The following is a 27,880-nucleotide window of genomic DNA, read 5'->3' on the forward strand; positions in this document are numbered from 1 at the left end:
TTTTCAGCTTAGTCAGTTTGGTAAATCTGACTTTCACAACAAGTAAGACAAAAAAGTGAGATGTGCCCAAATATGGTACGGTAGTGATATGCCCAAATATGGTAGTGATATGACATCATCATGTCCATATATTGGTCTTTATATTTACATACATTTTTTTTCAACAGCATCCAGTACATCAGTGCTTGAGTTAATGTTCGCCTGAATGTGTTTAAGGAGTAATTGATTGGCAATGATATCACTTTTAATATCATCAACGGTTAGTTTAACATCTTCCGCGGTCTTCTCTGCTTCAGTGGAAAGATTTAATGCTTTCTTTGCAACTTCTGAATCAACTAAAATGTAAGAGAAAATTAAAGATAATTTTTAACAAATATTTTTCACTTATTAGATTACTTGGATTTAATGTAAAAAAGTAAATGTAGGGAAATAACTTGCGACTAGCGGCCTAATGGGCTGAATTGCGCACAGATGTAGTCGCCATATACCACAACTTTTTTCTTCCTTTACCTTTCCTGTGTGTCCATATTGACAGGGGCTAAGAAGGACACGATTGTTTTTTAGTACATAAGTTGGGGACCCCTTCTGTTAAAGATAGCCAAACTACTTCCGAAATATAACCTAACGCTCTAAATAATTTCTCTCTCCCTATAAAGTAAAAAGAAGTTGCTCATGGGATTCGAACCCTATACATTAACATGTCCATAGTCTAATCCACTCAACTACACAGACGGCTCAATGGAAAGAGTTTGTATTAGCGAATTGTAGTTAGCTCAATTCTTAAGTCACACCTTTTTGGATATGAATAATGAATATTCATGTTTATTTTGTGACGTTTCATGAGAGGTCCCCAACTTATGTACGAAAATATATATCACAAGAAAGACAAGTGCACCACCAGGGTAACCCTTCTCTTTGGAGGTATGCACTGAGTTCTGCACACAAGCAAGATATATACCTCCATTTTTAAATCATTATCCATAAGACTATGGTTTTACGGCGCTACTGCCCTCGGCCACGTGACTAAACTCGACATGGGTTAGTAATGAACTTGAAAGTGATACAATTAACATATTGATGTCTGTCTTCAATTTTGGAAAAGTAAAACAAAATGTTAGTCATATTTGTATATATACCTTTAGGAAGGTTCTTTATTTCATCTCTAATCATGTTAAGCAGATATTCTACCATTGAAATGTTATCTTTTAACTCTTGTATACTATCTGAGAGACCAGCAAATTGTGGTACAAGATCTGAAATAAATGCAAAATGTTATAACTATTTTTTATATTTATTAATAAATTGAGTAACTTTTGAGGTGTACATTTCAGGTAGAAAATGAGGTTTTAAACTACATTTTAATCGCCCCCAATACTGGGGGATCCACTCTAGGTATATTCTCTAGTTCATTTATAGTCTCAATTCACGGGTTTCTAGTCATGTTTACCTTCAGTTATCTCTGCTTTTGCATCCTGGGCATTCTTCAAATGCCTTCTACTTTTCTTTAGTGCTTTTTCTGCATTCAGATCATTACTCTATAAGATACATTTTGTTCTTGTTATTTTTATTACAGAGCATTTGTGAAAGTTCTATTCACTAGATAAGTTATGTCTATGTCTTTACTCATTAATTAATTACTTAATTACAAAATTCAATATACATTCCACCAAAGGCATTGTTACCTGTTGCAGAGCAATTTCTGCAGCTGTTTTAGAATCATTAGCAGACTTCTTTGCATTGTTAATGGCATCAATAATATCAGAGTAAGCCCTGGCAGCTTTATCTGCTAGCTCTGCATACTCTATGCCAGTCTTGGCTAGATCCACCAGAATGGCAGCATCCATGGTCAAGTTCTTAGCATGTTCTTCTGCTTCAAAAACAAGTTCTTCCTTTCCTTCAAGCGCTGCTTCTAAACGTTCCACAGATGGTTCTAACCGCCTGATACCACCAATTAGTCTGGTATAATCTCTGGCTAGTTCTGCATTAGAGGCGTTGGCATCATTAAGGTATAATCTGGCTTGAGCTAGTAAATCCCAAGATTTTTCTATCTTTTCAGTTCCATTAGCAAACAGCCTATTAGACTTTCTAACCACAAGCTTTAAAAAAAGAAAAACAAGCATAATCAATTATAAACCGCAATGCACCCATTGATTTAATAATTTTCTAAACATAGCCAAAAATGAAGAGACCATCAAGACAATATTTATCGATATATTTACACTCCCACAAGATGTTTATTGATAAAATTATCATCCAATATCATCCCTTTCCTAGATCCATACAGGCTAGACGAGCGGATTGGAATCAATATCTTGTTCAAATAATAACACTTAAGCTCTGTCTACACAAACTTTATGCGAAAAAAAAAATGTGATGTGCCCATATATGTTTCGTAATATTTATTCAACCAAAACATATTATTTAACATAAATATTAAACATTTTAACATAACATTTCTACTTGTTTTTTTTTTTTTGGCTGGGATCTGGTTTAGAAGTATTAAACTTGTCTCAATCAGACCCTAACAAAACAAATATTAGAAATAGTTTAATAAGGAAAAAGGTATACGCCTTATTTAGACTTCAAATTATATAAGTAATTATGAAAATAAATATATGTAAATGACAGTTATATTTTTACTCATGGTAATTAGATAAATAAAAATACTTTATACATTTCTTAAAAATTATTAAAGTTTTACAGTCAGTAAGTTCATCATCTAAATCATTCTACAGAGTTGGTCCTGAGAAGGTTATACAATATTTAGATTTGGTTAATCTAACATGGACATGATGATGTCATATCACTACCATATTTGGGCACATCACACTTTTTTTGTCAAACTATAGTTTGATAGTGTAGACTAAGCTTTAAGCAGTACACAATCTGTTTTCACTTTACCTGCCCATTTTCTCTCAACACTTCGTTCTCATTATTCAGCTTTCTGGCGTCAACCACAAGCTGACTTGCATTCTTACTCTGATTAATTAAATCTTCCAATTTATCCGCTGAATTTTCCAACTGTGATGAAACGTTCATTAAATGCATTAGGAAAGCATCGGCATCTTGGTTCAAATTGTTGACAATGTCCAACACTGTCAAAAGAATTTTTACAAACATTTATATCATTTTCAACACTGACATTTTAATATTTTGCAGAATCTTAAATTAATAAATTGTTTATGTTTGGTATGGATAGAGAAGTATCTTTGACCCAAGCATTTCTTAAAGGGGTTAGGTGTGTTAAAACACTGTCTACACTATCAAACTAGTTTGACAAAAAAAGTGTGATGTGCCCAAATATGGTAGTGATATTCCAAAATATGGTAGTGATATATCATCATGTCCATATATGGACACATGTTTGATAGTGTAGACAGAGCTTAACAGGCCACTTCTTCAAAAGGAGGGTTTGGTTCAAACAGAAGAAGATCACAAAGCTCACTTACACAGATCAGCAGCAACCTGCTCTTTACTGGCTGCTTGGTCTAGTTCTGTAAAGTTTCTGCCTTCAAGTTCATTTACTATTCGTCTTGCTTCTTGTAAATCATGTAGTCCATCTTGCACATCTGTGTTGTTTCTATTTTCACTTTTTTCAATCATACCTACATAGTACAATATCAGAAACATTATTGATTGGTATAGATAAAACGAAAGCAAGCAGTGCTGTAGCCACAAGAAATAAAGTGGCAATGTGGTCGCAAGAAAAGAGAACAATTTGTGTGCTGGCCACAGGGTCGTCAAAGGCCTCTGTGGAAAAGTGGTCAGGTTGAAACCTTACCAACCGTACTGGTAGCTATGGCCCTGGTAAGGGGTTCTGTCAGAAACATAACAAGTTAGTCGTACCATGTAAGTTAGTGTATGAATCGTTGATAAACTTTTCCAGATTGATTGCCCGCTGTTTTACATCCTCTGCAAGAGGCAGAAAAATGTCAGCTTCGTTTTTGTTCTTTTTAGCCTGTAAATAAAAAAGATACAACTTTTAAAAATGGATGGTTAGAGATTACAGAAATGATAGAAGAGTTGGTTAAAATATTATGTAAATAAAAATAGCAAATCAGCAAAATACCTGTTTATCTACTTTGTCAGCTTTTTCAATAGTTTCTTCCAATAACTTTTCTACTTCTGCCATTTCAACTTCCAATAATGTGTTGTTCACTCTCACCTGTGCTACCCCAGGCTGCAATCGTTAAAAATGCATAATATTTATATATACTAATATGTATGTGTAAAGCATGGAATTACCATACAGCATAAATCCATTCTGCTTTGCAACCAGAAACCAAAATGACAGGCTCCTGTAGTCTGACAGGAATCACTAACTTCTCCAAACATTGCTAAACAAAAGTTTGTAATAAATTGCTACTGCGGGCTTAAAAGTAAAATATGTATGTATTATGTAGTGTTATATGTTGAGTTTAGTGTTAAATTCTGCTTTAAAATTGAACATTTTAAAATAAATAAATTGAATCAGCAGGACACAGGAGCCACTATCCTGGCATGCCAGTTGTATTCTTCTTGGCCCTACCTTAAGTTCATTCCACAAGGTATCATTTAGTCTGTCCAAGCGGTCAAGATCAGCTGGACCAAGAGGGATCTCTCCTGGTATTGTCATATTGATATCTAGAAGCATTTTATCTATATCATCCAGTAGTATGTGCACACAGGTATCACACGCCACACATCCGCGTTTGGTCAGGGTGTAACGCTCCTCACAAGTGTCACAGTCCTCTCCTATAGCACCTTCTGGACAGATACATTCACCTGTGGTTTTATCACACTCAAGGAGGTCTGGGCAAAAACATTCTAAAATGAAGAAAAGGATCATATGATAATATACAGTAGTCTCATCTGTGAACAACAACAACAACATCTCTTTGAACAAACAATGAATTATTGAATATGTTATTTCAATCAATTAAATTATAATGGAGAGAAATAGAAAATACAAAAACGGTCTTTTCACAATGCTTTTGTTTAATTATTTAATTTTTTAAACAGAAACATAGAAAGAAGTTAATTAAAAATAATGCTTAGCAGTGTGATGAGCAGAGTGTGGAGAAAAGAGAGATGATACAGTACAGTAGGTGCAGCATCTGCAGCTCTCCACCACCATGTATTATTTGGACATTATTAGAAGGGTTGGGGCCTAAAGTTTGTTAATATTGATTTGTTTGTTTATTTGATTAAATAAATTAAGATACAAGTTTTACATATTAAGTAAAATATAACTTGACTAAAAGTGTGTTGATGCAGACTAAAAGGTTCAAGAAAAAAACTTTACAGCACAGCCACCGGTTAAAATAAGAGTCGAAGCAAGAATACAGTTAAATCAAAATATTTAAACCTTATAATTACCTGTACACCCTGCCGGTCCATAATCCCAGAAACCCCTCAAACATTGGTCACATTTTTCACCCCCAACACCAGGTAAGCAAGTACATACACCAGTTTCCATGTTACACTCGGAAGTGACAGATGCTACCCCACAATCACACATTTGACATCCTTCACAAGATGAAAAACCCCATGTATCTGGCTACAATACACAACAACATTCAAAATGATTATTATAAGATGCATTGTCCTCTAAAACAATGAAAATTAATAAAAGTAAACTTTGAATAATAGACCATTTTGCAGTTATAGTTATATTATTATCCTTAATTTAGTATGTAAATCATCATCGTTTTATTTGTAAACATACAAACAACATATAAAAACGAAAAATGATTTGCATATAGCTATAAACTTACCCGGCATCCACTGCATTTATCTCCAATAACATTGGGTTTACACACACATCCACCAGTACTGTTATCACATCTGGAAACTCCACACGTGTTACACTCGCATTCTAAAAAAACAGAATACTAATTTTAAAACCCCAATAGAAATAATTCAATTGTCTGTCATTGGTATGGATGGTGGACTTTTGGTGAGATTGGCTTGCCATACCTTGAATAAACTTTTGTACTTTTGTATCATCTAGTTATAAAAGCATAAATTAGTCAGTAAATTGTTCAATCTATTGCTTTGTATGCTGAAACTGAACTTTTTTAAACTTTTTACTCACTTTATTCAGAATATTTTGAAAATTGTGTGGCTCACTCAGTTTTTGTGATATCTTAGTTAGCGTCTATTGCCTTCATAGACTGAAACTAACTGATCTTAAGCCAATTTTCCACTAGCCAAATTTATTTGCGCGAATCGAAACCATCAGCTTATATGCATTCGTAGAGAAGGATTTGAAAGATGAAAACATAAATATACGTGCGCTAATTCACTTAGTGGAAAATAGGCTTTATTCCATGTTCAATTTCTCTATATTTTATAAGCCTGCCATGTTCCCTAATAGAGGTAATTTTTAAGAATCTGTATGTCATTTAAGTGCATATGTTTTCATTTTCTTATTTTTTAAATAAATAGTAAGTTTTGATCAATATTTTTGCTCTGAAACCTTCTTTCCAGATCACCTTTTCGTGTTCTTTTAAAAAATAAAAATTGCATATACATGATAAAGTTACCTTGACAGTTATGTAAATTAACAGGATCACCATAGTAATCATCAGCACACTTTTCACAATGGAAACCGTCAAATCCTGTATCGCAATAGCATTCTCCCGTGAGTGTGTGACAATAGCGTTGCACACGATTTGTATCAGTATTGCCATTACAAAAACATGGCTGACATGAACCACCTAGTTCAGCAGGGGAACCAAAGTAGTTGTATTCGCATCTGGTAAAGAAAATAAATAATTAAATATACTTATTAAAGATATACTGTATTGTATGCTGTATATTATTGTTCTCTTACTTTCAATGATGAAGGACTAGTGTTGTTCAAAAGCTTTGCATTACTTTTTTATCGTATTGATTTACCTTTTTGCTTATTTACCTCCGCCAAGGAGGCATATGTAATCGGTAGCGTGTGTTTGTTTGTTTGTTTGTTTGTTTGTTTGTTAGCAGGATTACTCAAAAAGTAATTACAAGATCTTTACGAAAATGAATAGACAGATAGATATGTGGTCAAGGACCATTCCATTCAATTTTGGGACCATTTGGGACCACAGTCCCAATTCTGGACCACTTTTTAGTTTACTTTTTTAGACCTGCTAGTGTTAAAAGATAGGACAGAATTTTTCAAAAGCTGGCGAGCAGTCTTAAAGTAACAAGTAAACTGAAATTGCATTTTCTCGAGAACTACTTGTCCAAAAAACTTAATTTTTGAACAAGGGGCAAGAGTTATATTTTGTGATTTGTAATTTTAAAACATAATTTGATTTAATGTGCACATTTTTTGATGCGAGTAGTTTAAAAAACCTATTTCTTTTCAAATTCACTCGTTTGATTTTTGCGTTGCTGTTCTATTGTTAGTCAACTGAAGCTATTGTTAACTGAAAGGCTTGTTACATAACCATTACACCAAACTCGCATACACATGCTTGTAATGAAATTAGCCTAAATCACAAACAGCATTAAGACACACACAAATATATATATATATATATTTTTTTTTACCGGAGAAATCTTATGTAGGAGAATTTTACAGTAGGCGGAGGTATGCCCTCTCGGAGTAGCTTTCTAGTTTTATTTTGTATTGCATTGAGATCCAGCCACTGATACCCACAGTATTGTCATTTTTCCAGAATTTTTCCTTTGGATTTATATTATACAGTATTATATATTATAGAAATAATAAGAAACAGCAAATAAAGGGGAATACAGTATGGTAATATTCGTTTTTCATTAAAATAGAACAAACAAGGCAATACATTATGCATTCCTTTATTAGAATCACAACCCAAGTGCAAAATACAATAAAAAAAGGAACATTTTATAACCATAGGAGCAAAAAATATAAGTAACAGAAGGAATAGATGGTTTCACTTTTATTATGGACCTACATGTTCTGATAGATTGATCTCTTCCTCAATGTTTCATTTTGAATGTAGTGTGAACAAAGGCTTAAGGTATAGAACACTTACTGACTACAGCGGACACCAGTGTAACCAGGCAAACAGTTGCATGTAGTTACTGTTCCAGACACGGAGCAGGATTGAGCAAAACTAAAAAAAAATTTACATAATCAGGTGATTATTTGCATAATTAAGCGAGTCCTTTTAAAAATATTGTGAAAATAGTGCTATCTTATTCAATCTTTTCATATTTGTTGTTGTTACACTGAGATCATTGAAATTATGTTATAACAATGCCTTAAGTTTGCTGCTTAAGCAGCCTAGAAATTGTAGTGCAAGCATGATGTTTGTCTTAAATGACATTCCATCCTTTGATGAGTTCATTAGAAAATCGATTTTTTTTTAGTTTTAAAAATCGTGTGAACGCAAGTAGTAATTCTTTGATCATGGCCATTAATCGCCACGTTCTTAATGTGTCAAGAATGCACATACAGTGGAATGCCTTGTTGCATTGACTTTATATATATATACATTTTTGTTTTTGTTCTATGAGCTCTTGGATTAAGATTTATTTTTTCTCTTTTGCTATGGATATATTATGTCATCATGGTATTCAGAAATAAAAAGATGAATGAATGAATAATATCATTAATAAACCTTCTTATTACATCATTTACACATCACTGGCTAGCCTTACCATATAGGTAAAAAATATGATATCGATGTTAAAGGCCTACACATTAATAAGTTTATGATTACCTGTTACCCTCGATAGCTTGTGGGCAAGCACATAGCTGGCAAGGTGATGTACTATTTTCTTTAGAATCTGTATAGTAGCCCAACCTGCAGCCATCGCAGGTTCGACCTTCAGTATTATGTTGACAACCCTAAACAAACAAATAATGAAACAGAGTGAAGTATATATCGGGGAAAACTATATTCGGAGAGACAAGGTCCATGTTAAATCAGTCCATGTCTAAAGAATACAGAAGGCATTCTATTTAACATTGCATCTCATATGGAAGATACAGAAGTCAGAGCATTTATGAAGTGACCAATATCAATTTTCCTGAAAATCAATAGGCATGTTTTGTAAGTATATACCTATTAACACCCAAACAGAAAGATAATCTAAAAATTGTGAATAAATATATTCACAACATATAATTTGTAAATTATGAAAATTATTCTTTAATTATTATATCATCTATTCATTTTTCTTTTTAAATTTGCTATAATAAATATATATACATGTAGTTAGTACTTACAATGCATTCACCAGTTTCTTTGTCGCACTGGTCACTGTGTCCATTACACTCACATGGTATACATCTACCACGAAAAGCACCGGCTTCAACACGGTAATAACCATCCCCACAATCCTATTTTTACAAAATAATTTTTATATTTTTAAGTAAAATTAACAAAAATGCATACCATCCATTTCCAGAGTTACATTAATGAGTTAATAATAATAATGTTTACATAATTTTGTTTACTATAGTTTTATTTTTATTTTTATTTTATTTTATTTTTAAAACCAGAAACAACAGCAGAAACAAATCCGCCACTTACAGCTTGGTTTAACAGATACAATACAATTACAACAACTCAGAAACACTTAAGTTACGACGAAATAGATAAAGATTGGAATTTTTTTTTTTTACCTCACAAGATAGCCCTGTGTAACCAACTGGACAATTACACTGCTCTACTGAGTAAACCATCTCTGTACCTTGATTAGTCGCTATATCTAATGACACATTTTTTAAGCTGAAAAGTGATAATAACAAATTGTGTTTAGTTTCAACATACAAACATAAATTACAATATAAGAATTTTTTCAAAAATTCACATCATCTTTACACAACTCAATCATATCATTAAAAAGCCTGCATCGTTCAGTTATTCATAATTTTCCGCAACCGTTTTGAAGAAATCAATTTTGTTAATTAAAACTCTGAGTAAACAAATTCTTAATTGTGCATTGTTCTATGTTTTGCTGCCAGATTTTGTGTTTTAAATTCTCTTAAAACACATTTGATATAATTCAACAAACCTTGAATATTGCATTGAAGTGTAGTATTTTGCTCTGATTTGTAGCATCCTCAGGTCGGCTAACACCATCATAAGGTCCTCACGAGTTACCTGGCCACCACCCAATGAATAATGGAAATTATCCTAAAAAACAAACAAGTTAAAACTTTTATAGTAATGGTGCATGAATACTGGTAGCCGTTTAAACAATGAAAACCATCAACTAGGAGCTCACGGGGAAAGACACTTCAGGTTTTTCAATGCAGGAGCTTATAAATGAATTTCCTTTGTTATATTTTAAAAGAAGGACAATAAAAGTTATATCTATAACAACAAGGCACTCTTTGATGTATAGTTGAGTATTATACTCTCTCAATACCGGACACCCCTGGGATTGACTCATTTCTGGTTTTGTGGAAAGTCTGGTATTATATTCTGAATGTGTTCTTAAAGTTTTCGGTTTTCTGTAAGTTTGGTATTGGAAGAGTTGACTGTATACCATGATTATTACTATTAAATACATCTACCTCTGCCAAAACAACAAATCTCTCTACAGTAGAGTGATATATCTTCTTGTTAAACTTCAATCTCTTGGATTATTATAAAGTTGTATTCGTATTATAATGCTTACCTCTAGAATGTCTAATGCAACTACTTGTCCTTGTTGATTCGGTTCATATATGTTACTATAGGTAATCTGAAGATTGCTTCCCTGAAAATGAGTAATTCGACATTGGAAATACAAAATGTCCATACATTATACATCTATAGCATTTGTTCCACTTCATGGCTGCTTACATTGCATTGCTTTGTTAAAATTTACATATCTATCTTTGGATATTCTACACAAACTTTTTTCTTAATGATTGAATAAAATTATGTAACTTTTGTTAATTTAATGTTTGCGAAATGGGATCTTTGTCACATTGTGGCAGATGGTGAGATTTTTAACTCAATTAATATTTCTTCATAATTTAGAAAGAAAAAGAAAACTGCACTCACTGACAAAATGACATCGGGACGTCTAATTGAGATGGGTGGATTTGATGCGTCCGTACGATAATACACAGTGTATCGTAGTTGTCCACCATATGATGTTATCTGAAGATGTAAAATAAAATGTATCAATTATTTTATTGTGTAATGAAACATTCATTTATATCTATAGGAATAAATAGGGGAGGAGGAATTCTGTACTGTCTCTCATTCATTTCATAGGAAAGTATCCTCTTGGATACTGAAAAGCTTTATTTGTCCATTACCATAATAAAAGATTGGCAAATATATATTAGTACAATTAAAAACAGATATATATTATAAAATATAAACAAACAATTAAAATAGAATACACACACATTATTTCACAAAAATTTAAATTTAAAAATTGGATACAATTTTAACGTTAAAAGTTAAAATATGATAAAATGCATAAAACTAAAATTAGGAGTATCCCCTGTATGGTACATCCCCTCAATAGAGGTTTCCAATTAGGAGTATCCCCTGTATGGTACATCCCCTGAATAGAGGTTTCCAATTAGGAGTATCCCCTGTATGGTATGTCCCCTGAATAGAGGTTTCCAATTAGGAGTATCCCCTGTATGGTATGTCCCCTGAATAGAGGTTTCCAATTAGGAGTATCCCCTGTATGGTACGTCCCCTGAATAGAGGTTTCCAATTAGGAGTATCCCCTGTATGGTATGTCCCCTGAATAGAGGTTTCCAATCAGGAGTATCCCCTGTATGGTATGTCCCCTGAATAGAGGTTTCCAATCAGGAGTATCCCCTGTATGGTACGTCCCCTGAATAGAGGTTTACAATTAGGAGTATCCCCTGTATGGTACGTCCCCTGAATAGAGGTTTCCAATTAGGAGTATCCCCTGTATGGTATGTCCCCTGAATAGAGGTTCCCAATCAGGAGTATCCCCTGTATGGTATGTCCCCTGAATAGAGGTTTCCAATCAGGAGTATCCCCTGTATGGTATGTCCCCTGAATAGAGGTTTCCAATTAGGAGTATCCCCTGTATGGTATGTCCCCTGAATAGAGGTTTCCAATTAGGAGTATCCCCTGTATGGTATGTCCCCTGAATAGAGGTTTCCAATTAGGAGTATCCCTGTATGGTATGTCCCCTGAATAGAGGTTTCCAATTAGGAGTATCCCCTCTATGGTATGTCCCCTGAATAGAGGTTTCAAATTAGGAGTATCCCCTGTATGGTATGTCCCCTGAATAGAGGTTTCCAATTAGGAGTATCCCCTGTATGGTATGTCCCCTGAATAGAGGTTTCCAATTAGGAGTATCCCCTGTATGGTATGTCCCCTGAATAGAGGTTTCCAATTAGGAGTATCCCCTGTATGGTATGTCCCCTGAATAGAGGTTTCCAATTAGGAGTATCCCCTGTATGGTATGTCCCCTGAATAGAGGTTTCCAATTAGGAGTATCCCCTGTATGGTATGTCCCCTGAATAGAGGTTTCCAATTAGGAGTATCCCCTGTATGGTATGTCCCCTGAATAGAGGTTTCCAATTAAGAGTATCCCCTGTATGGTATGTCCCCTGAATAGAGGTTTCCAATTAGGAGTATCCCCTGTATGGTATGTCCCCTGAATAGAGGTTTCAAATTAGGAGTATCCCCTGTATGGTATGTCCCCTGAATAGAGGTTTCAAATTAGGAGTATCCCCTGTATGGTATGTCCCCTGAATAGAGGTTTCCAAAAGGAATGGTTCTACTCTATACACTAAAATACTCAATCTGTGTAAAGGGCGTGTGGCGCAGTGTGTTGGACGTTCGACTACTGATCCTGAGATCGAGGTTCGAATCCAACTCTCGCCGCATTGCTTGTATCCTTAGGCAAGATACTTTACTTACGTTTGCCTCTCTCCACCCAGGTGTATAAATGGGAACCCGGTTAGATCAAGACACAACTTCGCGCCGATTACTAGCTGCATTATGGGAGTATGTTTCCATACATGTTTTATCAGGAAAAAATGACTGGGGTAATAATGTTCAGCGCTTAGAGGTTTCACAACATTAGGCGCTATATAAATTTAGGATATTATTATTATAATACCTTATTTCCAAGGTATTCTGTTGGAGCTATCCAATATACAGTGATAGGATCATCATTATTGGCTGTGTTTCTTGCATACCATGTCAGTGTATCGTCATTTTTTACTATTTCACTGTCGCTTGGTTTAGTCACGTTCCATCCACTCATAGAATTCACCTGTAACAAAGATAATACAAAGATATAACTAACTGATATAATAATACAAAGATATAACTAACTGATATAATAATACAAAGATATAACTAACTGATATAATAATACAAAGATATAACTAACTGATATAATAATACAAAGATATAACTAACTGAATGACACTTGCAACATTGATTACTACTATGGATTTCTCAGAATTGAACCTACTTTTAGATAATTGGCAAATGGAGGTAGATATTACAAACATTCTTTTGGATATATTATGGTGATTGGATTAGTGGAGTTATTTCTTCAACATGTTATTAGCATTAAGAGTCTATTTCGTGAGATACCTACCTGCATAGACTCTACATATGTGGAGTCTATGCAGGTAGGTACCTCACGAAATAGCCTACCAACACAACCATTAAGATTTTACCTGTTGTCTGTATAAGTTGGTACTTGCAGCACAGTCACTGGTGATGCCAAAACAGAAACATGAAGTACAACCTTTCGAGTTACGTTCTACTAAGTGGAATGTGTTTCGGGAACATTCATCACAAAATTCACCTACAACATTTTCCTACAGATAGAAACAAAAACAAAGATATCAAACACTAAACAAAAGATAAAAAAGTTTAAAAAAAGAAAAGAATAGACTTAAAGGGTTCAACTCTGTAAAGTTCTGTCTGTCAAACTTTATGTGCAAAAAATATGTGATGTGCCCATATATGGACATGATGATGTCATATCACAACGATATCTGGGCACATCATCAAACTAGTTTGATTGTGTTGACAGAGCTTAAACAATATTATTTGATATACAATACATAATATAATTTTATTTTTTATTTATTTTATTTTATTCAAACTCATTCAACAGCGGGAAACCCGCCCCTTACAGAATGGAATAAACTATACCATATAAAAATATATATAAATCTTAAAATCTAGCAATACAAATTTATACAATTTTACTAATTTTATTACAAAAACAATTATAACGGTCAAAAAAGAGATCAATAGAATTATCTTTAACAACACAATTATTAAAAAGAAGACAAATACGTGAAATAAATCCATTCTTGGTAACATTAACACGACAAAACGGCACATAAAGAAGATTACATTTGGAATTACGAGTACGACAACCAACAGCTTTAACATGAAAGGAAAACAAGGAGATAAAATTACAATTGAAACGGGAATTCATACATTTATACAAAAACTGAAGATCGAACATAGAACGACGAGAGACAAGCGAAGGAAGAGAGACAGACAAAGGAGGACAGTGACAAGTAGAATACACAAAACGAACAAAACGATCTTGGACTCTTTGAAGACGGGTACTATGAACAGACGAAAACGAATTAGACACAACACTACAGTATTCAAGATGGGGACGGACAAGAGAAACATATAAATTAATTAAAGTATTAGAATTTTTAAAACACCAGCAATTACGACGTATCATGCCTAACATTCTATTTGCTTGACTAACAGCGGCATCAACTTGAGGAATAAAATTTAAGTTACAGTCGATAATAATACCAAGATCTTTATGACGATCAATTCTTTCCAAAACATGATTATTAATGCTGTAATCATATTGGATATATTGTCTTTTCTTAGTAATCGTCATAATTTTGCATTTTGGTACGTTTAAACTCAGCTTCCAGGTGGTGGTCCATCTGAAGAGTGTACCAAGGTCATTTTGAAGGGAAACAGTATCATTAGGGCCATTGATAGTATTAAAGAGTTTAAGATCATCCGCAAAAAGTAAGCAAAAAGAAGAAAGATTAGAAGGGAAATCATTGATAAAGATATTAAATAAAAGGGGACCAAGGATCGAGCCCTGGGGGACCCCAGACAAGACAATGAGCCAATCAGAAGCTTGACCTTGAAACATAACGCGTTGCTGCCTGAAATCAAGGTAACTAACAAATAATTTAAGGATAGGGCCAGAAATACCAAATTTGGAAAGTTTATGGACAATTTAAATAAATAATTTAATATGAAAAATGTTTGACCTTGCAAATGCAATCAGCAGAGACATCATCACAGACTCTTTCAACAGTGCCTGGTAACTGGCAGTTACATACACTACAGAAGGGGTATGAATGGAAACCAGGCAAACACTGGTCACAGCGTCGTCCACCCACATTCGGCTTACAACTGAAACAAAAAAACATGTGTATATATTAAGGCCATTGTTTATCTTCTCTACTCCAGAGATTCAATAAAGTCATTTATGATTTATTTTAAATCTAATTTTATTTATTTCATTCATTTGTTTATGTGTTATGTTTGAACCTTGTATCTATGTCACCTTTATTTCAATGTGTTCTTATTTCAATCTTGTACCTATGTGACCTTTGCTCTTACAAACTTACTTGCACTGTCCAGACACTCGATCACATTTATTGATGTCACCTTCAGTTCCTCGATCATCACATTCACACTCCTACAAAAACAAATATTTTTTGTCAAACAACCCAATATTAGAATATTCTACAAAACTCTATTAAGGGGACACCTTCGGTACCCAAAATAATGGTGTCCCTTGAATAGGGGTTAAAACATATACTTCTTCTCGTTTCACTGGAAATCTGTGTTTAATAGGGATGTCCTCTGAATAAGGGTGTCCAGGGGTTCTACTATATCTCTTTAAATTGTTTGTACACTATAGTTGATGGTTAGAGTAAAAGAAGAAAACATTATGTTAACAATGTAATGTATAAGTAGAGTATGTTACTCAATCATTCTGTCCTCTCTGATATCTTATTTTTACCATCAAGCCTAATTGTAGGATACTCTATCTGTCAATTACCAGATCAAATTCATCCTCAATTTTTACATGTTTTGTCTTTCATAGATTTGCTGTATATCATTTACACAGTGCAATGAATAATTTCATTTACTTAGTAAAAGCACATTATGTTATTTACAAATTGGAAAACTATCTTACAATACAGCCAGCAATTGGATCGTAACCAAAGTAATTCTCCTGACAGCCATCGCAGGAATCACCGATGACATTTGGTGGACAAATACAAACACCAGACACATCATTACATACCCCAGATAAACATTCACAATCTTTTATGAAAATAAACAAAACATATAATAAATACTTTTCTCAAAATAAAATGTTCAAAACCAAAACATCTGTTTGGTCTAAAAGCCTTTTTTCTCACTTTGTAAAATGTGTTGAAACAACCATTTTTGGGTGAGCCTAAGGGTACTCAGCTTTTTGAAAGTTACTGTATAGACATAAGGTCAAGCCCTCAAGGCAAGCTCTTATTCTCTAAAGAACCCCAGTTCAACAAAGATGTAACTGAATAAATATTAGATTATAAAAAATTTAGGTATTAGGTATAAAAAATTAGATTGTCATCTAGCATAGTAACATGCAAAACTGTGTCATTTAGCAGAATGAGCTAACAATTGGAAACAAAATAAAAAAAGATTAATTTTATGTTACAGAAAAAATAATTTAAAAAAATACATAATGCCAACCTCGACAATGTGGAAAGTCAAAGTATCCAATTTTACAGCGGTCACATTGTCTGCCAGTGAACTGTTTCCTGCATGGACATTGTCCACCAAGTTCATTACAGAAGTAATCCAAAGAGCCATGCAGGTTACACTGGCATTGCTCAGCTCCATTGTTGTAGTATGAGCTGAGTGAAAATACACTGTTGCGGCAAAATCCTGTTGCTGAAGGGCTATATGCAAATGAACAAATAAACTTAATTGATACAGAATTATGCAAAATCAAGTAATTTTAATATTATAAGTACAACAACTTTTTTTATAACAGTGTGTCAGACTATTAAACAACGTCTGTGACTCCATTAAAGATAAGTATGGTATCTATTATAATTAGGTGCTAGTTTTGTGTAATTCAGGAGTGGAGTTGTGGCTTGGTGGTTATGATGCTTGGCTACCACTCCAAGGGTCCTGGGTTCAAGTCCCGTCACATGTCAGGATTTTTTCTAAGGACCAAATTACTCCACTCCCAAAGACTTGTAATAAGACTTTGTATGTAGAGCATCTTGTGTATATGTTTGTCTTGTGAACCTCTGAGGGTCCCTAATGATCAGCAATAGCTGGATGGATCACCCTCATTAAATATGGTTTAAAAAAAAAAAAAATTAGAAGGGGACACCCATTGGAAACCAACAAAGTGAATTTCACAGTGTCTCCTGAATAGTGTTGTCCTAAAAAAGGTTTTCTACCGTAGTTTTCAGTAGAATACAGTTTAAAATGAAGCACACTAACATTAAATAACTATGATGCTAAATTTACCTTATGTAAAACTCTTGACGGCCGCACTCTGTTATGAAGTCTTCAGCTCTATCTTGGTTTGAAAGCGCGAGCAGTTCATAGTTAAAGACTTCCTTTGGAACTACCAATACATAGTCCTGAAAAAAATCATTAAATAATACATATTTCATTCTAGCTTTCGACTTCATAGTTTATGTGATATAATTTTCAGAAAAAGCAACTAGATTATCTTAATTGTATAATTTAAATATTTAAATTAATACCATAGCAATAAGTTTCAATTTTTTATAATAAAAATAAAATAAAGTGTATAGCATGATATAAACTTGGATCTTGAGTAAACACCAGCAATGAAGTCTGATGCTTTGTAACAAGAACAGTAACATCTAACACAAATGAACCAATATACTTACAATCCATATATCCCTAGTATCAACGGTTTCCAAACTAACTTTAAACATGAATACTCCTTCTAACAAGTTGAATATTTCACTGCTATCTGTGGTTGTAACCAATGCACGACAACCAACCACATGAGGGCAGTATTTTGCTTTAAATGTACCTAAAAGAATGTATTCAGTAGTATATACCATAAGTTTTATATCATAGAAACAATAATTGTCTTTAGACAATCTCACTCACAAGCTCTGTGTTCACTATCAAACTAGTTTGACAAAAAAAGTGTGATGTCCAAATAAGGTAGTGATATCCCTAAATGTGGCAGTGATATTGATTGAAATATATATTTATACTGGGTAACCTCTTCAGTCAAAGACTGGTCTCCCAGAGGGCCCAGTTGGTGATCAGTGGCTGCGATGTACTAATACACCGGGGTAACCCCCTACTCGTCTCGAAAGATGTACTAGGTTCTTTAAAGTGCACACAAGCTACTGTAGATGTGTACACTGGACCTACGGTTTATAGTCCTTATCCGACAAGACTCGTTCTACCACCAGAACCATAGAGTGAGTGAGCCTCGAACCCCTGCCGATGTTATGGCTACGTAATTACGGTTCCACTGTCTTAACCGCTCGGCCACTCACTCACTCAATATATGACATCATTGCGTCCATATAATATAGGCACATCACATTTTTTGTCACATAAAGTGTGATAGTGTAGACAGAGCTTAAAAGAATTTGAAATATGAGTGCATGTTTTACCTGACTGCTTAGTATCACCAATGATATCAAAATTAACATTATATGCTGAATAGTATGGTTGGTAATAGTGTACTATGAACATATATTGCCCATCAGTAAGTCTGACATCCTTTAACAACAATTCAGTCTGTAACAATAAACAAAGCATTTTTATTTGTAGACTGTTAATTTTTTTAATTAAGATGTTTATCATCTTTTGACTATTTTTATTGCATGTGAAAATATATAGGTTTAGAGGGAAAAAAGGCTCTATACCTTTCCTGAATTTGAATTCATGTAGTACAACTTTGCATTGGTATCAAGTATGTTAGGCGGCAGCGGTGAGTCAACCACCTCATCAACGACCACCTTGACAGAGGTCACATCTGGATATGTTGATGACAAGCATCTAAAGTTAAGTAAAAACATGAATTAATGTTAATGCAATGTATTTTTAACATTTGCAAACAACTTTCTCATGTATGTATTTATTTTATATATTTAAATTTTTTCATTAATCATTATTATCTTGAGGTTTTAGATTTGTTTTTCTTTATGACTTTAATTAATTTGACATTAAAAATCCATTAAGATAACTAGGAATTTTCGAAATAATATCTGGTTTACTTCTTGTTTGAACTTCGGACACATTGTAGAGTTGGAGTCACGAGGTCGAAGTTCCACATCTCAACAGGAATTGCAACAATTGAACTCTGTAACAAATTGAAGTACATTCTGTATTACACTTTGCACCGAAGATCTACTTATTTAATCAATTATTTTATGAAAAGTATCATAATTTCAGTAGAACCTCTATTAAGGGGACACTTTTAAGACTCTTAATAGAGTTGTAGTGTTAAAACAAATATTTCCCCTCGGTCATTTCACAGGACAGTGTCCCCTGGATAAGAGTTTCCCATTGTAGCATTTCCAAATTTTAAATATTTTGTCTCTGTATTGTACTTTCAAAATATCAAATATTCTAAATTCAATATATAACTTTTGATATATTTAAACCACTTGGTTTGCAGTTTCTACTGCCAAAACAATGTTTTATGAATACAGTAGACTCCTATTAAAGGGAAACCAATAGGAGCCAATAAAGTGTACTCTGAATATAATGTTTGGTCATAGTGTTAAAACATACCTGCCTCTCATTTAATTCATATAAAAGTGTAAAATGTCTCCTTAATAGAAGTGTTAAAACGGTTCTACTGTATATGATTTTTTTTAAATAAATAAACAAATTACCACAGCAACAAAACCTAACAATTGATGTTGAGTAAACTTAATCTCGAAAACTTCTTCTGGCAACACAAACACGTTGACACGATTGGCCATGTCCATAACAACGCTACGACACCTAATAGCAAACAAATATTGATAAAAAGCATTGTTAAGACTGTTACATATACTTAATAGTTGGAACGATATAAACATATTACACTTTAATGAGATATTTTCTGTAAAGTTAAAATGATTTCTCTTAAGGGAAACACTTTTTAAAAATTTAAAAATGAAAACATGTTTCCATTTAGTTAACTTGAATATAAATATGGCCATGAAGTCAATTAGAATAATTTCTTCAATTTGAAGAAATTTAGAGATTATACTTATACCAGTGAAGATTCACTCTGCTTATACAGTCTTTTTATTGTTTTTCCAAAATTATAGTTACAGTGTGGCCATAACAATTATTATATTAGAATTTTTTTTCTCCCTATAAATGAAATTTATGCTTTCATGTATCACTCATTATATTTAAAACTTACAAATATTCACACTCGTATGTTGCTACAAATCCATTGACTTGGTCTTGTTCAGTAATCACATCAATTGTATTTATACTCATCCCTGTACCACCTCCATAATACTCCATGATCAAGACGTACTCTCCAGCGACAGAGATTGGAAAAGATAAACTTAACATCGTCTAAAAAAAAAAAAAAAAATTTTTAATATGAAATTAATCTAATACCAAAATAGATAATAGATAACTATCTTGACTATGTCTGATATTTAAATTTTCATTTTTTTCCAGTAACAAATAGTTAAACACAAACATTTGAATTTGAAGACTGAACAGTGATGTAGCCACGAGAAATAAAGTGGTCAGGTTTTCGCAAGAAAAGGAAACAATCTCTGTTCAAGCCACTGGGTTGTCAAAGATCTCTGTAAAAAAGTGTTCAGGTTGAAACTTGACCAACAGTACAGGTGGCTACAGCCCTGCTGACACAAACATTATATTATCCTGTACCCATACCTGTTCTCTGTCCACTAAGGCCATCTGAGGGACACCGAGTTCAAGTAATATCGTATTGTTTGTAAACAAACGTGTTGGTTCTCTTGCGCCATCCGAAGTGTAATAGTACCCAGCCTGACCTAAAACAACTTCATATTGGTCGACTTGTGGGTAAACAAACCGGTTACATCTGAAATATAAGGCATACCGAAAACAAAAATGATTTCTCATATCCCACAAATCATCAGCTGAAGAAATTTGAGGAGTTTTCATCCTTTTGTACTTTTGAAATGAAATAAAAATGAAATAAAAATGAAATAAAAATGAAATAAGATAAATACTGACTGTACATTAGAATGTCTTACAGAATTTGATGTTGACCAGCTTGACACGGATCAGTGACCTGTTGCTTTAATGTACTCGCTTCATAATAAGCAGACGGTAACAAGACTAAATAATCCTATAAATATATATCATAATTAAGCATAAATCCAAAGGCAAATTACTGACAAAATTACAATGCTGTGGGTATCAGTGGCTGGATCTCAATGGAGATACAAAATGACAATGCTGTGGGTATCAGTGGCTGGATCTCAATGGAGATACAAAATGACAATGCTGTGGGTATCAGTGGCTGGATCTCAATGGAGATACAAAATGACAATGCTGTGGGTATCAGTGGCTGGATCTCAATGGAGATACAAAATAAAAATTAAGCAAAAAGCTAAATCAGAACTGATAAAGTAAAACAGCCATAATTAAGCATAAGTTACAATTGAACATCCAGACTGGAGATGAAATATATTAATCAATTGTAAATGTATTTAAAAAAGTATTTATTTTTATTATTCTATCTATTTGTTTATTTACTTATTTATCTATTTATTTATTTATTCCAAATTTATTATTTGCATCTAAGCTCTTGCTTACAGTGTAGCCCCATTCACAACTTAACTAAATTTGTATGTATATTTTATTTAATATTCAAAATATAATTATTTTATGTATACTTTTAACTTGATCCGAGATTGTGTAAAAGCTTATTATTATTTATTTAAGTTAGCCGTGATATCATACCAAAAGAACACCTCCTGTAGCTTCAATGGTGGCATGCCATCGTCCAGGATTTAAAACAAAAGGTGATATGTTGTTACCACCTTCAACAGTGACTAACTGTGGACCAGCACCGGGAAGAAATATCACCGAGACTATTTGTTCTGAACCTGTTAAAGAACAATAACAAAATCTGTTTCAACCGGCCTGTATACTTTGTATTGAGAAAGTAAAAAAAGTCTTCTTACAACATTTAATTACAAAAAAGAAATTCATTGAACAACAAAAAGATACAGTAATGAAAAACTTGAGCATAAACGAATAATAAGTTCTCAGCTGGTTTTCCCCTAGGCGAATTTGCTTGCGTAAATCCAATGTTCGCAGAAAAAAAACGTGTTACAAGAGTGAATATCCAAGATTTTCATTTCCATTCCGTGTCCGCTTAGCTTTTCGATTAAATTGGACTAAATTTAATGTATCATTATTAGCTTTAGAAGTACCTATAGTTGGATCAATTGGCGTCAGTTTTATTCTTCCACGAATAATTTCACTTCCAGTGTGAACGTAACGTAGAATGATGCGATACAGTTCATGATTAATGACATCTACTGAAACCACAACAGAGGGCTGTGAAGTAATATAAAAATATTAGTTCATTATTAGTTACTTAGAGTCAGTTTCAGTACATTACAATAGATTTTTTATCTTCTTGAAAGTATCTGTGTCAATATTTCACATCAAGAAGGCAGTACTGATAAACAACTCCATGAGCAATATCATTGGAATGGTGCTATACATATGGACATTTCATTTTTTGAGTTGCTGCATAGATACCTACCTGAGTACTTTCAGACATAATAGCATATCCTAAGTAAGAAAAGTTATCAAACACTGACTCATCATAGCCAATGCGCACATGACCTCCAACTGTGGACCGACCTTCCTCAATCTCAAAACGAAACTGGTACAGGTCATAGAAAAAGTGAGCTCTCTCAGGTCTGTAATAATAATAATACTACACTTTTAATTCTTCAATTCAATTCAATTCAATTCAATAAACATTTATTTACAAAATCTGAATACATAGGAAAACAAGAAAACAGGATTGTACAGAATTATAAAAACATGTTTCAGAAAATGGAGGCAAAAGCCCTGAAAGATGTTGGGAAACATCTTGAGTTGGGCGAGCCTTGACACAAAAAAAAGAAAGAAAAGAAATGCACCAAAGAAAATAATAATAAATTTCATAATCTAAAATATGAATAACATAAAAAAAAAAAAAAAATCTATTGGTACTGCAGATTGAGACATGACCGATTAATAAATATTTAATAAGTAGAAACGGTGTATTTTTTTAATTTTGAGAGAAGTATCTTAGAGGAAGCAGATTTTGTGATGGAGGGTGGTAGGTTGTTCCATAGGGTGGGTCCAGGGTATTGAATGTTATGTTCTACCTTTACACACTGAACTTTCCGTTCTAATACAGCTTAATGGACAAAGGTGCCCCAGCTCGAACGGTGCTAGTATCGGACTTGCGGTTTAGGAGGATATAGAAGAACACATTTTGGCTTAGTGCTATTATATTTACACACTAAATAATATATTGTAACAAAAAAGATGATAATAATATAAATAATCTTTGTAAAATAAAGATATACTCACTCGTTACAATTTTTGCCTTTGATTCTTGGACGACACGTACACTGACCAGATGATTTATCACACATGTTGTTAATAGCCCCACCAACATCACACTCACAAGCTATATAGAAAAATATAACATATGACAAATATTGATAAGCAAGTCAAAATTCAATTTAATTCAATTCAATAAACTTTATTGTCAAACTCATGAATGGCTTAAAACTTTGGCTGAAAGTACACATATTAAAATTGTCTAAAAACAATGTCGCACAAACAGAAAAAAAGAATAAAATCACTTAAACCAGAGAACAAGATGTTATATAAAAAAGTTAAAAGAGGACACAAAAAGTACAAACCGAGTTAAAATACAGCTAAGATACTTATTGCGGATATCGTTTCCACATTAAATTAAAATGCCTCATAGCAGATGGGAGAAAGGATCTACGTAGGCGCTCAGTGTTCCAGCGAGGATATGTAATGCACCCAGACCAACAATAATAGATACACGACTATATGTACTGTATCTCCATATATCGCTGCATATTCAGTATCATATGCAACTTCTGTAAAGCTCTGTCTACACTATCAAAATTATGTGCCCATATTTGGACACAATGATGTCATATCACTACCATATTTGGGAATTTTTTTTGTCAAACTAGTTTGATAGTGTAGATAGAGCTTAATACAGTGTGGAAGGTTAGGTTAAGGGCTAGGTTAAAGCCCATCACATCACATGTGAAAGACATCAAATGCTGCCTCATACAATTTGTCTATGTCACTGGAAAAATGATAGATACTTGCCAAAATTCAGGGGAATCAAACATTTCTTTACATTAAGTTGTTAATCATTACAATGCCATGTTGGCAGAGTTATTACCAGAAAACATCAATAAACCTACCTGTGCATCCAAATATATTTCTACCAGCGAGTTCATAGGATCCATCTTGGCATTCTGTACATTGTCTACCAGTAACTAACAACTTGCATCTACATTGACCAGTATTCTATAAGTAACAACACAGTGAAGTATTTACATTTCTAAAAGTTGTACACAAAGAAAACTCTAAATTCTTCACCAAGTTACTATAAATAGAAACAATTTCTTATCAAATTAAAACTTCTTTGTATTTATTAAAAAAATTGTCCCAGTCACCAAAAACTCATGACAAAGCTTGGAGTGCTAAATTGTAAACGAAAAAGTGAAGTTTTAACTTGGTGGTTTCGATGCTTGTCTACTGATCCAGGATCTTGGATTCAAATCCTGTAAGACATTATGATTTTCTGTCCTGTGAAGAGGGTTGGAGGACAGTGAATAAAATCTCTTATGGTTATCCTTGGCAATACAATATGCCTAAATTGAGAACTTTAAAAGAGATAGGCAGTTTCAATCCCGAATACAACACAAGAAATTGAAGGCAATTACCATCTGGCAGGCTTGGCTCGTTGAGGTTGTTCCAGGTGTAAAGCACATACAGTCTTCACATCCGCTGGGATTGGTTAACTGCAAATTCCAATAAAGTTCCTTACATTCATCACATGACCTGCCAACCACATTGTCCTTGCAGAGACAAGCTCCCTACAATATGAAACAGTTTATGGACACTGTTGAGGATGAATATTGACACAACAGTTCTTTTCAGAAATATATATATACACCGAAAACTTTATATCAAATTTATGAACATATTTATGAAAATTTTGGACATGTACGGTATAAATATATTCATGATTGAACATATGTATGAACACATTTATGAACACATTTATGAACTATAACAATATTTATGCACATATCTACCAACATATCTATGAACACATTTATGAAATTTTTTTTTTAAATAGAATGACCAGTGCAATTATAATATATATATACAATTTAACAAAAAGAGTGATATTTGAAAACAGGCCAGCGATGATGCTGAAATAAATATAGTATAAGATGAGAGAAAAAAGTTGGCCCTAGACACAATGACAGACAAAATGAAAGATCTCTATTCTGGAACCACAATTATAGGTTAAAAAATGTGAAGTTTTAAAAAAGAAGAAGAAATTCAATTATGAACTAAGGCCTACTAATGAAGAAAATCTATTAGCAGATTTGAGATACTTAGTATTTATAACTATAGAAACAGAATATAAAACATGCTATGGTAGTCAATATATATTATTCAGCACATATATTATTTTACACACATAAAATATGAGGAATGATAATGATGATATGAAAGAATGAAACATGATCAGTTAAACGGCATGATTCAGTTAAACGGCATGATTCAGTTAAACGGCATGATTCAGTTGAATGGCATGATTCAGTTAAACGGCATGATTCAGTTAAACGGCATGATTCAGTTAAACGGCATGATTCAGTTAAACGGCATGATTCAGTTGAATGGCATGATTCAGTTGAATGGCATGATTCAGTTAAATGGCATGATTCAGTTTAATGGCATGATTCTGTTTAATGGCATGATTCAGTTAAATGGCATGATTCAGTTTAATGGCATGATTCAGTTAAATGGCATGATTCAGTTTAATGGCATGATTCAGTTAAATGGCATGATTCAGTTAAATAGCAAGATTCAGTTAAATGTCATGATTCAATTGAATGGCATGATTCAGTTAAACGCATGATTCAGTTAAACAGCATGATTCAGTTAAACATCATGATTAAATTGAATGGCATGATTCTGTTTAATGGCATGATTCAGTTAAATGGCATGATTCAGTTTAATGGCATGATTCAGTTAAATTGCAAGATTCAGTTAAATGTCATGATTCAATTGAATGGCAGGATTCAGTTAAATGCATGATTCAGTTAAACAGCATGATTCAGTTAAACATCATGATTAAATTGAATGGCATGATTCTGTTTAATGGCATGATTCAGTTAAATGGCATGATTCAGTTTAATGGCATGATTCAGTTAAACGTCATGATTCAATTGAATGGCATGATTCAGTTAAACGGCATGATACAATTAAACGGCATGATTCAGTTAAACGTCATGATTCAGTTAAACGGCATGATACAATTAAACGGCATGATTCAGTTAAACGGCATGATTCAGCTGATATTGGAGACGATGATGATTCAGCAATACAGAAATACTACCCTCAACTTACATTAGTCTGTGCACCACAGCCACCGAGTGGCTGATCCAGAAGATGTTCCTGAACCCCAGATGGGGCACAGTTACACTCTAATGAAATAAATATATCCATATTATAATTTTAAATTATTCCTGCAGGTAGTACAAAATGTATTTACTGATTATCTACCCACATTGTAAATCTTTGAGTTTTGTGTGGGTTGGATTGAAATAATATTCAACAAATATGAACTTCTATCTATTTTTAATTCTGCAGGAACGAGGGAATAACCATAACGAGGGAATAACAATTTAATTTAAATAATTATTACAAATAGCCAAAATGCTTCCCAAATCTATAGTAAGCCTACTATTTAATACAACAAATGTATTGCCTACCTTCACAAAATGGGAAATTGTAGAATCCAAGAGCACATCGCCTGCAATCTCGACCAATATAGTTACTGGAACAAGGACACTGACCTGTGACACGGTCACAATTTTGACGTAATTTTGACCCATCAGGATCACAATCACAAGCTGTCAAAAGTCATAATAGTAAAGATATCAAAGATCAATAAATCATTAATCTGAATGATTGAACCAAATTGGCTACTTTTCAAGCATTCCAAAAGGACTTAAATAATTTCTCCAGTTGCAAATGTTTTTTTAATTATAAATTTACAGGCAAAGAAGAAATTCTAAACCACCCAATGATATACTAACAATTAATTAATTAATTAAATTTCAAACAGTAAAGATGAGGAAATCTGTGTTATAAATTATATTGATTCTTACCAATGCAATCTGGATAGCCGTAATATCCCCGTGAACATGATTTACATTTGTCACCATTGTAGTTTGGTAAACACTGACATTGGCCATTACTGTAACACTGTGACACACCTCCAGTACCAACACTATTACAGTCACAGGCTATCAAGAACAACAATTAAACAATGAATGAGTAACATTTATTCCATCCTCTGTGTTCAATTAAAAAATTGTAAAAAAGTAAATTCTTGTTTTTTAAGCTACTTACGTTTACAGTTTGGAAAATCGTAGAAGTCATTTGTGCATGAATCACAAATGGTGCCTGCAAAGTTACGTTTGCATTTACACTTGCCTTCCACAGATTCACAAACAGCGCCCTCAGTGCCTTCAGGATGACATTTGCATGCTTTAATAAGGAGACACAAACAAGAAATTTGTAATTAAAAACAAGATAGTAACAATAACAATAGCTTTCATTTACTGATT

General features: G+C 33.3%; 1 protein-coding gene across 1 annotated transcript in view; it reads right to left on the reverse strand.

Moving 5' to 3' along the window:
* LOC140039236 (laminin-like protein epi-1) overlaps positions 1-27,880 on the reverse strand; it is a 50,646-nt gene that overhangs the window by 11,656 nt on the left and 11,110 nt on the right. The window contains exons 9-52 of the mRNA XM_072084836.1: positions 27,663-27,800; positions 27,419-27,556; positions 27,020-27,160; positions 26,655-26,731; positions 24,953-25,105; positions 24,428-24,533; positions 23,544-23,643; positions 22,720-22,879; positions 22,382-22,508; positions 21,906-22,051; positions 21,194-21,288; positions 20,850-21,018; positions 20,359-20,519; positions 19,838-19,949; positions 19,214-19,299; positions 18,863-18,995; positions 18,608-18,734; positions 17,858-18,006; positions 17,466-17,581; positions 16,674-16,882; positions 16,123-16,253; positions 15,548-15,618; positions 15,185-15,329; positions 13,592-13,735; positions 13,021-13,176; positions 10,959-11,057; positions 10,588-10,668; positions 9,979-10,100; positions 9,587-9,692; positions 9,188-9,301; positions 8,679-8,806; positions 7,989-8,069; positions 6,528-6,739; positions 5,757-5,857; positions 5,359-5,539; positions 4,529-4,806; positions 4,070-4,180; positions 3,847-3,958; positions 3,450-3,605; positions 2,902-3,095; positions 1,683-2,096; positions 1,448-1,535; positions 1,137-1,253; positions 153-335 (exon numbers count right to left, since the gene is read on the reverse strand). Coding sequence (XP_071940937.1) covers positions 153-335; positions 1,137-1,253; positions 1,448-1,535; positions 1,683-2,096; positions 2,902-3,095; positions 3,450-3,605; positions 3,847-3,958; positions 4,070-4,180; positions 4,529-4,806; positions 5,359-5,539; positions 5,757-5,857; positions 6,528-6,739; positions 7,989-8,069; positions 8,679-8,806; positions 9,188-9,301; positions 9,587-9,692; positions 9,979-10,100; positions 10,588-10,668; positions 10,959-11,057; positions 13,021-13,176; positions 13,592-13,735; positions 15,185-15,329; positions 15,548-15,618; positions 16,123-16,253; positions 16,674-16,882; positions 17,466-17,581; positions 17,858-18,006; positions 18,608-18,734; positions 18,863-18,995; positions 19,214-19,299; positions 19,838-19,949; positions 20,359-20,519; positions 20,850-21,018; positions 21,194-21,288; positions 21,906-22,051; positions 22,382-22,508; positions 22,720-22,879; positions 23,544-23,643; positions 24,428-24,533; positions 24,953-25,105; positions 26,655-26,731; positions 27,020-27,160; positions 27,419-27,556; positions 27,663-27,800 — 6,168 coding nt within the window. The remainder of the gene's footprint in view (positions 1-152; positions 336-1,136; positions 1,254-1,447; positions 1,536-1,682; positions 2,097-2,901; positions 3,096-3,449; positions 3,606-3,846; positions 3,959-4,069; positions 4,181-4,528; positions 4,807-5,358; positions 5,540-5,756; positions 5,858-6,527; positions 6,740-7,988; positions 8,070-8,678; positions 8,807-9,187; positions 9,302-9,586; positions 9,693-9,978; positions 10,101-10,587; positions 10,669-10,958; positions 11,058-13,020; positions 13,177-13,591; positions 13,736-15,184; positions 15,330-15,547; positions 15,619-16,122; positions 16,254-16,673; positions 16,883-17,465; positions 17,582-17,857; positions 18,007-18,607; positions 18,735-18,862; positions 18,996-19,213; positions 19,300-19,837; positions 19,950-20,358; positions 20,520-20,849; positions 21,019-21,193; positions 21,289-21,905; positions 22,052-22,381; positions 22,509-22,719; positions 22,880-23,543; positions 23,644-24,427; positions 24,534-24,952; positions 25,106-26,654; positions 26,732-27,019; positions 27,161-27,418; positions 27,557-27,662; positions 27,801-27,880) is intronic.

The sequence above is a fragment of the Antedon mediterranea genome, chromosome 2 (genome assembly GCF_964355755.1).
Source record: "Antedon mediterranea chromosome 2, ecAntMedi1.1, whole genome shotgun sequence".
In the NCBI taxonomy this organism is placed as follows: Eukaryota; Metazoa; Echinodermata; class Crinoidea; order Comatulida; family Antedonidae; genus Antedon; species Antedon mediterranea.